This window comes from Heterodontus francisci, chromosome 17 (genome assembly GCF_036365525.1).
Source record: "Heterodontus francisci isolate sHetFra1 chromosome 17, sHetFra1.hap1, whole genome shotgun sequence".
In the NCBI taxonomy this organism is placed as follows: domain Eukaryota; kingdom Metazoa; phylum Chordata; class Chondrichthyes; order Heterodontiformes; family Heterodontidae; genus Heterodontus; species Heterodontus francisci.
In genome coordinates, this window is record NC_090387.1 from 26,206,170 (window position 1) to 26,221,638 (window position 15,469).

The 15,469-nt window shown below is 43.1% G+C and overlaps 1 protein-coding gene across 4 annotated transcripts in view; it reads right to left on the reverse strand.

The window, feature by feature from the left end:
- hsd17b2 (hydroxysteroid (17-beta) dehydrogenase 2) overlaps positions 1-15,469 on the reverse strand; it is a 111,486-nt gene that overhangs the window by 17,552 nt on the left and 78,465 nt on the right. For all 4 annotated transcript variants that reach the window (XM_068049177.1, XM_068049175.1, XM_068049174.1 and 1 more), the window contains exons 4-5: positions 6,803-7,015; positions 903-1,088 (exon numbers count right to left, since the gene is read on the reverse strand). In XM_068049177.1, coding sequence (XP_067905278.1) covers positions 903-1,088; positions 6,803-6,989 — 373 coding nt within the window. In that variant the 5' untranslated portion in view covers positions 6,990-7,015. The remainder of the gene's footprint in view (positions 1-902; positions 1,089-6,802; positions 7,016-15,469) is intronic.

Here is a 15,469-nt window from a genome sequence, read left to right on the forward strand (position 1 = left end):
AAGAGTTGGCCTGTAGTCATTAAACCCAATCATCTGTAGGGATGAGAGGACAGCATAATTGAAGCAGTTAGTACAATTTCTCAAGATAATTTCACAATGCTGTGCTCTCCCGTTGGTGCGGCACAGTGGCGCAGTGGTTAGCACCGCAGCCTCACAGCTCCAGTGATCCAGGTTCAATTCCGGGTACTGCCTGTGTGGAGTTTGCAAGTTCTCCCTGTGTCTGCGTGGGTTTCCTCCGGGTGCTCCGGTTTCCTCCCACATACCAAAAGACTTGCAGGTTGATAGGTAAATTGGCCATTAGAAATTGCCCCTAGTATAGGTAGGTGGTAGGGAAATATATAGGGATAGGTGGGGATGTGATAGGAATATGGGATTAGTGTAGGATTAGTGTAAACGGGTGGTTGATGGTCAGCACAGACTCGGTGGGCCGAAGGGCCTGTTTCAGTGCTGTATCTCTCTAAAAAAAGTCCCATTAGAGGAAGGAATACACAGTTTCATAATATTCAGCAGCAGAGACAACTGGAGTTTTACCAAAACATTAGATTCCCCAAGTAATTGAGCACAATTAACTGTACAGTCGTAGTCTTTATGAGCCAAGCCACAATCCCGAAATGTACCTGAAAAACATCCTAATTATTACATGCCCGTTTATAAATGAATAAAGGGTTTGCAAAGCCTAAAATAAATGAAATGCAACATGCTTCGACTACCACTGTCTAATTTAAAAAAAAACAGATATGCATACTTAACGTACTTAACAACACTGACTTTCACTTGACCGGTTCCTAAATTATTAGCCTAATTATGGAGAGATGGAGAAAATGGACATTGAAAGTGGCACTTAGCTCAATGTTGAGCCTTGACTATGCAGTGTGTTATATTACTAACTTAAGGAACTATACCTGCCACGCTCGTGATGTTAACAAGTCTGCCTTTGGCTTGGCGAAGTAATGGAAGGAACATTTTAGTGAGTTCCACAGCCCCGAAGAAGTTCACCTCCATGCAACGCTTGTAAATATTCATGGGAAGAAGTTCTGCATCAGAAACAAATTCTAGGACACCTGCATTGTTTACTACACCCCAAAGTCCTAAAAATAAAGAAGCATGCTTTAGAAAACAAAATAGCTTTGCAACAAGTATACCTGTGGTTCAAAATTTCAAAGTTCATTTAAAAAAAACTAATACAATATTTACTGAAGAGTGTTGAGAAAGTAAGTACACAGAACCATTGAAATTTACAGTACAGAAGGTCATTCATCCCATTCTCTCTGTGCTGGCTCTTTACTGAAGCAATTTCAAACTAATCCCACTGCCCTGCTGTCTTCTTATAGCCCTGTATCTTCTTCTGCTTAATGTATTTATACAACTTTCCTTTAAAAAGTGCAATGGTTTTTGCCTTAATGTCTCCCTGTGGAAAACATTTGATGCTTCCAAAGCCTGCTCTACATAGAAATTGCTCCTCATCCTCAATGATATTTTTAAATTGATGATTCCTCATGACTGATTTCCCAAACCACAGAAAATGTTAGGATGTATAACTGGGGAATAGTGCACAAGTGACAATGAGTTGTTACTGCTATTGCAATCACATAGTGCCTTTAACAAAATATAACATCCCAAAGCACTTCACGGAGGCAAAACTTTACAATGACTAATGACAGGAACAGGATGATGGAAAGTGATTGAAGGCTTGATCGAAAATGTAAGCTTTGAGGAGGTTGTTAAAGAAGGAAAGAGTGGTATCAAGCCAGAGAGGTTTAAGAGGAGAGTTCCATAGCCTGGAACCAAGATGGCTGAAGATTCATTCAACAAAGGTGAAGCAGAGAAAGAGGAAGATGCAAAGGCTAGAGTCAGAAGAACAGATACTACTGGAGGAGAAGGAACTTTAGGAACAGGAATAGGCCATTCAGCCTCATGAGCCTGCTTCGCCATTCGATTAGATCAGGACTGAACTATACCTCAATTACATTTACCCAACGTTGATCTATATCCCTTGATACCCTTACCTAACAGAAGTCTATTTAGCTCAGTCTTGAAATCTCCAATTATCCTAGCATCCACCGCTTTTCGGGGGAGGGAATTCCAGACTTCAACTAACTTTTGTGTGAAAAAAGTGCTTTTTGAGACTGCAAAGATAAGGAAGGGTGAGGCTGTAAAGGGACTTGAACACAAGGACAAGTATTTTAAATTTCATGAATTGTGAAGGTATTGGAGGTTAGCAAGGAAGGGATGCACAGGAGTCCAGAGTTGGAGAAACATAGCAGGTGAGCTGGGACATAGGACTGTCGGAAAGTATACAGCGAGATTGAGTTAGGTAATGGATTTTGGACATGGCATGTACAGAGACAGGAAGAGAGAGGTGATGGGTCAGCAAGTCCACTGTGAGACAAAATGTGGGTAAGCAATGACTTTAAATAAGTTGGAGTTTGCATAGGGAAGTGTTTGGCAGCTGGCAAGTTGGGCATTCAAGAAGTGTTAGTTAGTGCAAGATGTTTGAAGCAATGCTCAGGGTAGAACAGCAAAGTGAAAACATGGAACCTTTGGTTCAGCTAGGGAAGGGGACAGACTTGGCAGCAAAAAGTGTAGGCCTAGAAATTTGATGGTCCCGTGCCCATTTTTCAGGTGCAAAACAGATGACTAAGCATCAAATATGGCAGGCTCATTACAGGTCGGAAATGCACTGCCCATCATATTGGTAAAGGCAGAAAAAGAGGTGTTATGGGCCCATCACTGAAACAAGTACATATGCAAATGAGGGCCTAACAGCAATTTGAGGCCTTTTTTGGAAAACTGAATGCAGCCTATGCTGTAATAAAAACAAGAAATGCTGGAAATACTCGGCAGGTCTGGCAGCATTTGTGGAGAGACAAGCCGAGTTAACGTTTCAGGTCAGCGACCCTTCTTCAGAACAGCCTATGCTGGACTGACTATGTTCGGAAAACAGTTGTCTCCAAGTTGTCTAACTTGCTTAATTAAAAAAAGGGACTGTTGACTTTGCTATCAAAAAGGTGAGTTTAAATGTGGAGCAGGGAGAAGCAGCAACAAATAGGGCACAGGGAAAGATTTCTGTCCTGGAATGGATAGGCCCAACGCACGCCAGATATTGGTCCTCAGGCGTCATTTAGCTACAGCTCACCGGCAATGAGGATTTCAATCTTGGGCCATTGTGTGACCGGCAAGGAAGGTGGAGGTGATCAGGAACGGGGAGAACGAATCAGGAGAGCAACAGTGCTCATCCTGGATCCACTGCTGTGCAGAAGAACATTCCAGCCTCTGCTCGACCCCCTCCTGATTCCTCTACCCCCACCTTCCCAATTGCCCGCCATCCTTCTTACCAGTGACACAACAGAACAAAACTGAGATCCTCTTTGCCAGCGAGCTGCAGCTGTAAATGACGCCCGAGGACCAATATCTAGTGTGCCTTGGGCCTGGCCATTCCAGGGCAGGAATCATCCTCTCTGCCCAATTCATGTCGGCATGCTGATAAAAACCAACTTCTAGGTCAAAGGGTCGAATGGTAAGAGTCAAATAGAATTACTTTGATTTACCTAATTTTCAACCGGAGGAAATTCTAATTTGTTAATGACTTGCCAGACAGATCAGCAGTCAAACAGCACAAAAGTCATTGCAGAAATGAGGGTAGTAATGAAGAGGTTGAGTTGGATATGGTCAGTATGTGTATGGAGACTAGTCCCTTGTCTCTGGATAATGCTTCCTTGGAGCATAATGTAAATGTAAAAAGTGGGTGTTGGGGTGGGGGGTGGGCATTGATTGAATCCAAGGTAACCCAGAGGTGTATGGATAAGTAGTTTCAAGAGATACGCCTGCTTCACTGGAACAAGTAGGAATGGAACCAGTGCCCAAAAAGTGTGCAACAGATGAGGGATGGAGGAGAAGGATGGAATGATCAACTTAATTGAGTGCCGCAGGGAAGTCAAGAGCACTAGGAGGAAATCACATTCATAGAGGATGCCATTGGTGCCTTTGACTGAGGGTACCTTAGTGCTTTTGTCAGGGTGGTAGCCAGAGTGTGGGAATTCAAGGAGGAAATTTTGGAAAATGTGTACACAGGCTGATGATAATTACACATTTAAGGAAAGAAATAAGATTACATATAGGATGGAGGAATTGAGATTTTTTTTTTGAGGAGGGAGTTTGAAGGGAAAGGAAAATAAAGTATGATGCAACTAACCATTATGAATGGTAGTTGAGCTTCAGGACTTGGGTGGGAAGGAAGTTGAGGGAGCAGGTGGTGGATCTTCATGAAGAGATACAGCTGGTGAGGGTAGGGTGAGATATGGTGAGAATGCATAGAGCTTCAGGACTGGGATGGAGAAGCTGAGAGAGATTGGAGAGAGGAGGGAACTGTGATTGCCATGCAGACAGCCTTGATCTTAGAGATGACGAAACCCGTAAGACCTTGCATTAGTGTTGGTGGGAGGGCATTAGTGTTGGTGGGAGGTTGGTGGTAGGACAGAGGAGGCAGCTTGTTGTTAAGATTTGGACTGTTCTTAGCTTCCAGGATGATCCTGAAATTGGAGGAGGAATTGGACATTGGAGAAGGAGATGCAGTCCTTTGAATGGTCGAACTAGATGCAGTGATGGTGCCAGGTGCACTCAACTCTTGAAGGTTTAGAGATAGGAACTGCATCAGGGAAAGCAGCAGCAGTGGGAGACCATGAGGGACTTGGAGAGGACAAGGGTATCAAGACCAGAGCTAATGGAGTGATTTAAACCAATGTCATGGGTGATGGACATTCAGAAGAGAAAGAGTTTGAGAACGCAACGGTAAGGGAGGTGAAAAGGATGGATGGATCCCAATCTAAGAAATAAGTAAAAGCAAATCAATCCCACTTTTAAGCGGGTCAAAAGCCATCTTGAAGTAGATGCAACTTGTAGGAGCAAAAAACCTGTCCAGTCCAGCAAACAATAGTGGCAAGCATTGTCAACCACTCAGCACAGAGAATTCTTTTGGCAGGAGAACAGATAGGGATTAATAACCAAAACTAATCTGGCTTAACTGTGTTTGTTCTCTGACTTATTTGTCAGAATTGAAACAAAGTTGCTAATATCTCTGAATCATTCTATTTTAAAATTTTATTTTCTTGTCACTTACTAATTACTTCAATCACTTTTGGCATGTTTGATGTTGTACTGCTCTAAGCTATAAATTGCTCCATGCATTTAATGGGTTTTTAAAGCAAAATTCCTAGCTAATAGTACATTTTTAAAATTTAAATAGATTCTTACTAAAAACGCAAAACTTTTCAATGTACAATGCAAGCATAGTGCCTAAAGTTTTACAGGTGCCCTATTTTGAACTATTCTACTGGAACTGGGTAACAATGAGTTGAATAATTCTGGCAGATTTAAGTAATGTCGCTTATTATTCCCATTCAACTTCATGGATATGAATGTTTTGTGATGTTGAAGTTGTACACTGCAAAAATAAAAATTAAGCTGTCTCGAGTCAGTGGTTTTAAAGGTACTAATCACAGTAACAAGAAGCAAATTATATACATGAATAAATGAAAATATCTCCTTTAATAACACCTAGGATTATGTAATAAAACAATTAATTGACACAGGGACGGCACAGTGGCGCAGTGGTTAGCACCGCAGCCTCACAGCTCCAGCGACCTGGGTTCGGTTCTGGGTACTGCCTGTGCGGAGTTTGCAAGTTCTCCGTGACCGCGTGGGTTTCTGCCGGGTGCTCCAGTTTCCTCCCACAGCCAAAGACTTGCAGGTTGATAGGTAAATTGGCCATTGTAAATTGCCCCCAGTGTAGGTAGGTGGTAGGAGAATTGAGGGAAGGTGGGGATGTGGTAGGGAATATGGGATTAATGTAGGATTAGTATAAATGGGTGGTTGATAGTCGGCACAGACTCGGTGGGCCGAAGGGCCTGTTTCAGTGCTGTATCTCTCTATGACTCTATGCAGGGTTATCAATTCTGCTCACCATGCCGAATACCAAATACATGTGCACTGGAGAAGTTGTAGATGCCAACAAGCCTGATCTCAGATGGAAAGGGTAAGGAAGAGCTATGATGAGAAAAGATTACAGAAGCTCAAGCTCTCATCTAGAAAGAATGGGGCCTCATAAATAATTGCAAGATACTAAATATTACTTCAAAGTATGCCAGGAAAGTAAGATGGGAGGAACTCATTTTGAATTACAGTAGATTTAAAAAAGACTTACTCAGCCAGTAATGTTTGGAATAACCTGTCAGACAAGACTAGTCTAGACAAAACATTAGGCACATTTAAAGTGCCACAATAAAAACTTTTAAGCAACTCACAGCACAGAAGGTGGCTACCCGTCCCATCATGCATGTGCTGGCTCTTTGCAAGTGCAGTCATGTTTAGTCCAACACACCTGCTTTTAGTCTGTAACCCCGATTAAAGAGTTAGGGTACGGGAAATATGGGTTTCAATGGCCTACCATTCTTGTAATGTTTCTTAGGTTTCTTTCTTAATGACTATTACATACTTTATTTATAATACACAGCAAGATTTCACTTTTTGAAAAAAGCCTCGGATTAATACTTAATGCATTTTTCAGCTCCTCCACACACTTGCAATACAAACCAGTTGAGCATGAAGCAGCTTTTATTTCCATGAATATTTTCCCAGGCAAGCTATAAGCTTCCATTCCCAACAAAAGAATTGCAAATCTCACTGAAGTAGTAAGTTGTAACAAAACCTGACAGCTTCACAAATGTAAGATAATACTTAAGGTCAGCCAGACGGCAGTACCAAACTCTACCCAAACATGAGCTTTTAAGACTTATTCAACACTAACCTCTGTTTTTCAGCTGTGCTTTTACTTGTGCAAAGGTTTTAGCTATCTGTTCAGAACTGGTGACATCTAGCTGCAGCACTGTGAGTCTGTTTGAGCCACCTGTCTTCAAATCCCCAGCACCAGGCCCATCGAGGTACAGGACGCCAGCAAATACAGTGAAGCCCAGTTTGTCAAGGTATTTTGCCATGGCATGACCAAATCCAGAATCACATCCTGTTTAATGACAGAAGCAAAGGGTAACATGATTTCTGCAGGAAGCATATCCTATACAATACAGACCCCTTCCTTATCAGCAATGTCCTGACAAAAAAAAACTAATTGAACTCGAAAAATATCAGGAAACATTCCTATGACATTTCTAACCAAGAGTAATTATGGTCCAGTTCAGAACTTAAATACAATGTTCAGTATGGTTACAAGGTTTAAATTCCTCGTGTTAAAAATGTAACATGGATTTTTATGGGATGAATATCCAACGTCCTTACCAACACCACCGCCCCCGCACCCAATCCCCTGCCACTGAAATCAATTTTAACACACAGGCTTCATTTATATCCCCACCTATAATGAGTATAAAGGGGAAGCTGCTGGCATGCAACCAAGTCTGGGGGCATGCCTGGGGCAGCAGAGGCCCAGACTTTGCTTGTGAGGCCTGTGAAGTATGACTGCTCCTCCTGGCCCCACAAAAATTTAACTTTCAGGCCCCCTATTCATCCCAGACAGGTTTTACTGAGAGGGCACACTGGTAAGATACTGATTAAAATGCCATCTGGGTCATGTAACCAGGTAAGGACATCATGGAACCATGACGTAGCTGTTTTAAGGAAGCTCCCACCTTAGATGTGATAGAGTCATCGAGTTATATAGCACAGAAACAGGCCCTTTGGCCCATTGTGTCTGTGCCAGCCATCAAGCATCTATCTATTCTAATCCCATGTTTTAGCACTTGGCCCGTGTTTGGCTTAGCCTCCTAAGGAAGTTAAAGCACCAGCAACTGGGAATTGGACAGTAAATTTTCTGAAGTGGTTTTAATTGCCTAGTCACCCCGTTAGAATTGGGTTAAAATCAATCCCATAGTAAAGTGTAACAGAATAATTTTGTAGTAATGCCATTGAATTAAACTAACAACCGGCAAATTAATCAATACTTAGTTATTATAACTTTCCTAAGAAGAGTACTTTGTTATGACCAGGTGAGAAATGTGTCTAGGGGTCTTTTGCGGTCTTTACTTGGTCTTATTATAACAGGGTTTTATTTTTTAAACACACTGTATTTTGAGTTCCCCCTTTTGTGAGTCCTTGTTCAGAACTTTCCAATTAGAAGGCAAAGAAACCAACACACCAGGTTTTCTCAGATTTAAAGGAGAAAGATTGAATTTATTAAACCTTAAGCTTAAACTTAAACTCTACTACAGTTTATGCCAACGGATATACAACACACCCATGCTAGCATGCATACAGAATATACACATGCAGATAGGGGGATAGAAAAGAGAAGAGGAAAATACAGTAGAGAGAGGTTTGAGGCAATATTAGAAGAGTCTCTTGTTTACTGTGCTTCAAGTTGACTTGATTGTAGGTAGCCTTGCTGTTCGTCAGGGCCCAGTATTCCTTTTAAACCGTGTTCACATAGGAGACTTTTCTCTCTTAGAGATTCGTGTGTTTTCACAAGATTCAGTTCTGTGGGAAAGAGATGGAGGCAGGCAGAACTGGAGAGGAGGTACTTCTTGCTTTAGTTCCAGGAGCCTATGGCTTCCTGAGTTCAAATTCTGTTTTTTTCCAATTTAAAACTCCCCTTAGTTGGCCAGCAGGTGGTCACGTGACAGACTGGTTTGACCAGGTCTCTTGAGCGTATTGGGCAGGGACTGGTTCCTTTGATTCAACACCGTCTGGTACTATGCAAATGTCTTTTCAGCCAGGGGCTTGCAATTTTAAGGTTTTATGTTCATGTGGCAAAATAATGTGCGCCTCAGTCTTGGCAAGTGGGGGATTTGTCTACAACTTCTAAAGATTTTCCTATCCATTTTATAACAAAGATGCACATGGTAAAATTCAAACACATTGCAAGATGGATTGTATTGCAATTTTTTTTTATCCATTCTTGGGATGTGGGCATCGCTGGCCAGGCCAGCATTTATTGCCCATCCCAAATTGCCCTTGAAAAGGTAGCAGCGAGCTGCCTTCTTGAACTGCTGCAGTCCATGTGGGTAGGTAGACCCACAGTGCTGTTAGGAAGGAAGTTCCAGGATTTTGACCCAGCGACAGTGAAGGAACGGCAATGTAGTTCCAAGTCAGGATGGTGTGTGACTTGGAGGGGAACTTGCAGGTGGTGATGTTCCCATGCATTTTCTGCCCTTGTCCTTCCAGTTGGTAGAGGTCGTGGGTTTGGAAGGTGCTGTCCAAGGAGCCTTGGTGAATTGCTGCAGTGCATCTTGTAGACGGTGTACACGGCTGCCACAGTGCGTCGGTGGTGGAGGAAGTGAATGGCACCCCATCCACAATCAAGCAGGCTGCTTTGTACTGGATGGTGTCGAGCTTCTTAAGTATTGTTGGAGCTGCACGCATCCAGGCAAGTGGTGAGTATAACATTACACTCCTGACTTGTGCCTTGTAGATGGTGGACAGGCTTTGGGGAGTCAGGTGGTGAGTTACTCGCCACAGGATTGCTTGCCTCTGACCTGCTCTTGTAGCCACAGTATTTATATGGCTACTCCAGTTCAGTTTCTGGTCAATAGTAGCCCCTAGGATGTTGATAGTGGGGGATTCAACGATGGTAATGCCATTGAATGTCGGGGGAGATGGTTAGATTGTCTCTTGTTAGAGATGGTCATTGTCTGGCACTTAAGTGGTAAGTAACATTCGTGCCACACATCAGCCCAAGCCTGGATATTGTTCACGTCTTGCTGCATTTCTACATGGACTGCTTCAGTATCTGAGGAGTCACGAATGGTGCTGAACATTGTGCAATCATCAGCGAACATCCCCACTTCTGACCTTATGATTGAAGGAAAGTCATTGATGAAGCAGCTGAAGATGGTTGGGCCTAGGACACTACCCTGAGGAACTCCTGCAGTGATGTCCGGGAGCTCAGATGATTGACCTCCAACAATCACAACCATCTTCCTTTGCACTAGGTATGACTCCAACCAGCGGAGGGTTTTCCCCCCAAATCCCATTGACCTCAGTTTTGCTAGGGCTCCTTGATGCCATACTCGATCAAATGCTGCCTTGATGTCAAGGGCAGTCACTCTCACCTCACCTCTTGAGTTCATCTCGCAATTCCCATATTCCTACAACAGTTACAGTGCAGGATATCAAATTTACATTACAAAGAAATCCAAACATCAATCGATCATTCCATCACCTTATAAGGATATCATAATCACTCAAAGGGTCGTGAATCATTAGAATTTTCTACCACTGAGAGCTGCATATGCTCAGTTGTTGAGTACATTCAAGCCAGAGGTTAATAGATTTTGGGATACTAAGAGAATCGATGGATATAGTTACTGGAATTTTATACCCTCCAAATGGCGGGTTGGAGTGGGGGTGTAAGTTGTAAAATGAAGTGGGAGGCTGGGGTGGGGGGCCCTTCCCGACCCCCTCCCACCCCTGTTGCAAATGTACGCGGGGCAGCAGCGGTGAGAAATGGTCCGCCCGCCCCAGGGCAATCAAGGCCATTAAGTGGCCAATTAATTAACTGCCACCTAAGGGCCTCCGCCCACCACTGTGGGTATTTTACCCTTGGTTGGTGGGTGGCTAAGGTTTCAAAAAGCCCTCCTGGTGAAACCAGGTGGTCTTCTTGCAGGGTGTTGGTTGGGGGAAGAGAACCCTCCTGATCAGGTACCCTGTGCCCCACGGAGGGCCATCCCTGAAGCCCCAACCACCCCTAACGTACAACATTTTCCCCCCCCCACCCCCCTAACCTACCCCCCCTTGCCTTGCCAGGGCCCAACCGATTTTTTAGGGCCTTGCCAGGGACACTTAGCTTTTTTCCGGGCTGTCCTTCATCTTCGTTCCGATGGCTCGATGCAGTCCCAACAGTGGCCACAGTTCCCAGTGGCGCTGCTGGGACTAAGAGCTGCCAGCCCGCTGATTGGCCAGCTGCTCCATTAAGTAGGACTTCCTGCCTCAAGGAGATGGAAGTCCCGCCCAAGACCAATTAAGGGCCTGGGGAGCGTAAAATCTGGTCTGGATCCCCAGACCCGGCAGAGACTGGCTTACCACTGACTTCTCAGCCAGTGGACACCGCCCCTGCACCCGCCCAATAAAAAATATTGGCCAGGGATACTATGGGAAAGTGTTGAGGTGGAAGCTAAGCCATGATCTGACTGAATGGCACAGCAGGCTCAAAGGGCCAAATGGCCCACTTCTGCTCCTATTTCTTATGTTCTTATAATAAATATATTGGCACAATGCAAAAATAAATATGGGTATCAATACAAAATGTACCCCAAAAATAGAACTGTAGAAAACTAACTGAAGGAACTGTCTAGTACAGTGAGTTCGCATATTGTGCTTGCAGGACCTGATCGAGAATAAAGTCTCCACTTTCCGCAGGCTGCAAACTGTGCAGAATTCAGAGATGCAATACTCTTTTTTCACAAAAGAGCACAACAGGTTTTTGTTGCTATTTACAATATGATAATAAAGAATTACAGAAATATGTGCTTTTCAAATGTATTCTTCCTGAGATGTTTTTTAGGATTAAAGAAAACATAGTATCTAATAACAACTCACCTGCAACAATGATATTTTTTACAATTTTGAAGCATGGAACAAATCACTTCCATAAGAAATAGGACCAGGAGAAGACCATTCAGCTTCTCAATCCTGCTGGCATTGAACAATATCATGGCTAATCTTCTACCTCCCCCATATCCCTTAATTCCCGATGTACTTTTAAACAGTGAGTAAATATATCAGCAAAGCATCTAAGATGAAGTTAGTGAATATATGCAGGGTTGGGTTTAACAGTGTCTTTTCCACAGATTCACTGTTTTTTCAATAATGGTCCAGAACAGTTAATAAAGTGCAGAACAGCATTTATTAGAAGACATTAGATAATTACAAAGGCTGCTATACTTCTCTGAATATTTAGTGCTAATCCATGATCTTGATTTTAACCAAAAAGCAAATTGGAGAGAAATGTGATAACTGTTCATCCTCAGATGAACAGACCATATATTTTCATCAGAACCCAAGGTCATCGATCTGAAACGTTGACTGTTTTTCTCTCCACAGATGCTGCCTGACCTGCTGAGTATTTCCAGTATTTTCTGTTTTTGTTTCAGATTTTCAGCATCCGCAGGTTTTTGCTTTTGTAGACCATGCATTGCCTTGCTAATCCTTCTTGGCTTCAGTTATGCCATACAGATGTAACTTTAAAGTCCAACCAGATCCCACAGTTTTATAAACTGCTGTTTGCTCCTTAATTGGAAAGTTTATTTGTGTGTTACACAATGATGATGTTTTGGCAGAACTAAAAAAAAAGAGTAACACGGAGATCCTGAATTAAAGTTGCAGACAAAAATAAGTGGGGAACAAATCATTGGCTGCATAGAAGGAAAAGCTGCTCTGAGCTATACGAACATATGAATTAGGAGAAGTAGGCCATTCGGCCCTTCAAGCCTGCTCCACCATTCAATAAGATGATGCCTGATCGGTTTATGTCTCGAATTTCACACTCCCATCTACCCCCGATACCCCTTCGATTCCCTAGCCTAACAAGAATCTATCTACCTCCACCTTAAAAATATTCAATGTTCCTGCCTCCACTATCTTCTGAGGCAGAGTGTTTCAAAGTTGCACAACCCTCAGAAAAGGTTTCTCCTCATCTCTGTCCTAAAAGGGCATCCCCAAATTTTAAAAACGGTGCCCCCTAGTTCTGGACTCACCCACAAGAGGAAAAATCCTCCCCACATCCACCTTGTCAAGACCGTTCAGGATCTTATAAACTTCAATCGTTTCCCCTCGCTCTTCAATACTCCAGTGAAAACAAGCCCAGCCGGTCCAACCTTTCCTCGTAAGACAACCTGCTCATTCCAGGTATCAAGTAAACCTCTTCTGAACCGCCTCCAATGCATTTACATCCTTCCTCAAATAAGGAGACCAAAACTGCACACAGTATTCCAGATGTGGTCTCACCAATGCCCTGTATAACTGAAGCATAACATCCTTACTTTTACTTTCAATTCCTCTTGTAATAAAAGATAGCATTCCATTAGCCTTTTTTATTACTTGCTGTACCTGCATACTAACTTTTTCTGACTCCTGCACTAGAACGGCTGGATCCGTCTGCACCTCGGAATTTTGCAGTCGTTCTCCGTTTCAGTAATACTCTGATTTTTTTATTCTTCCTGCCAAAGTGAACAACTTCACATTTTCCTACATTGTACTCCATCCACCAGATTTTTGCCCACTCACTCAACCCAAGAGTCTGCAAGCTCCTTATGTCCTCTTCACGACATACTTTCCTACCTATCTTTGTGTCATCTGCAAATTTAGTTACCATGCCATAGTTCCCCTCATCAAAGTCATTGATGTAAATTGTAAAATGTTGACGCCCCAGCACAGACCCCTGCAGGACGCCACTCGTCACATCCTGCTAATCAGAAAAGAACCTAGTTATGCATACTCTGTTTTCTGCCAGCCAACCGATCTTCGATCCATGCTAATATATGTTACCCCCTACACCGTGAGCTTCTACTTTGCACAATAACCTTGAATGTGGCACCTTGTCAAATGCCTTCTGGAAATCCAAGTACAGTACGTCAACAGGCTTCCCTTTATCCACAGCACATATCACTCCTTCAAAGAACTCCAACAAATTGGTTCAACATGATTTCCCTTTCACAAAACTATGCTGAATATTCCCGATTACTTTGAGTTTTTCTAAGTGCCCAGCTACAACCTCCTTAATGATCGATTTGAACACCTTCCCCATGACATATGTCAAGCTACCTGGCCTATAGTTACCTGTTTTCTGCCTCCCCCCCCCCCCCACTTCTTGAATGGAGGGGTTATATTAGCTACATTCCAGATGGTTTTCTTGCTGACTACAAGAGGATAACTCCAGAATTAGCTCCTCTATTCCTAAAAGTGTTTCAGATGGATTTTGTATGTGGGAGGATTCAGGAAACTCTCAGACTTTGGTGGGGGGCAGAATCTCATCTGATCTGAACCCTTTATACAGTGCTAGTTATTCATGGATACTTTGGATAATATGAATTTTTAAAGTGAAGCCCCCTCAAAAAATTTATCATATTTTCCTGCAAGGCTTGCTGCCCTTTATAAATGGCGATAGCACCTGTGCACAGGCAGATGACACCAATGCCAGCGACGGACAGCCCACCCCCTCCACATAATTGGGGGGAGGGGGGGCAGGCTACCCTGGCTATTTAAATGAGCTGCCGTGAGGGAGATCACAGCAGCTCTGGCCGCCATTTCTTAATCTTGCCGCCGACTCTTAAAATCTAGCCAGTGGAGTGTGTTCACTTTTAAATTAGACTGCTGAACTGGTTATGCAACCATTTCAAGTAGAGTTGCCATTTCACATTTGCTACTTTTAAAGGCTCTGCACTTCTCAAAAGAATTAATGCTCATCTTGTTTTGGATGCATTCAGCTAGGTGTTGTGTGATGCATCCATTTTAACCTTCTATATGTACATCTGCCTCCTTCCTTCTGAGATAACCTTCTACTTGTAACCCTTTTTCAAGGTGTTGCAGCAAGTAGGGAGGAGTGTTAGGACTGAGGCAGGAGGAGTGCACTGTTTATTCTCGTTCCACTTCTCCACGTCACAACATATATTTAAATGTTTTCTCACTTACCAATACGTCAATCATAGACTCCAATTTTATCAAAGAATAAAACACACCAAGCAGGTTTCTTTAATAAACAACAAAATTATCAGATTATAATAAAACAAGTCTTAACCAGTAACGTGGCAAAAAAAAAAAGACTGAAATATAAAAGTTCTCTTTTTATCTTAGCCCCTCACACACACACGGGGCTGAATTTTACCAGTCCCTCGACATCGTGGCGGGGGAGCCCATAAAATACTTGCGGCAGAGGCCCCCCACGACCCACAACATCGAGAAGGCCCCACTGCATTTTACTGGTGGTGGCAAGACCTTGGTGCAGTCCCCCACCCGCTTGGTGGCAGGGCCTTCATTTAAATATTTTAATTAGCATTTTTATTTCATTAATTTACTTACCTGGTCCCGGCGACTGTCCCATGCATGGTGGCACCAGACGCCATTGCCGGGGACAGAGCGGCCACCCCCTCTGTCATTGGGCGCGGCCGCTCTGCCCTTTCAATTTAAATGAGCCCCCATGCGAAATATTGCAGGGGCTCAGCAGCAGCGCTTCCGCGCCTGAAGGTCAAGTTTAAAGCGTGCTGCCGAGATGTGGAGCGTGCCAATAAAATTCAGCCAATACATACACTGGTTAACTGAAAAAAAATAAAGATTTACTCTTTAGAGCTCTAGTACAAAAAAACCAAAAAAAAAATACGTTGGCAAAAAATACTTGCTAATTCTTGAACAAAAAAAAAAGCTATGAAAAGATGTCAGAAGTCTTTTAATGTTTGGCGTCCCAAATACATATAGGAGGCTATCACTAAGATCTTCCTAGAATAGTTCTTGACAGGCAATGTTGAAGATCAGT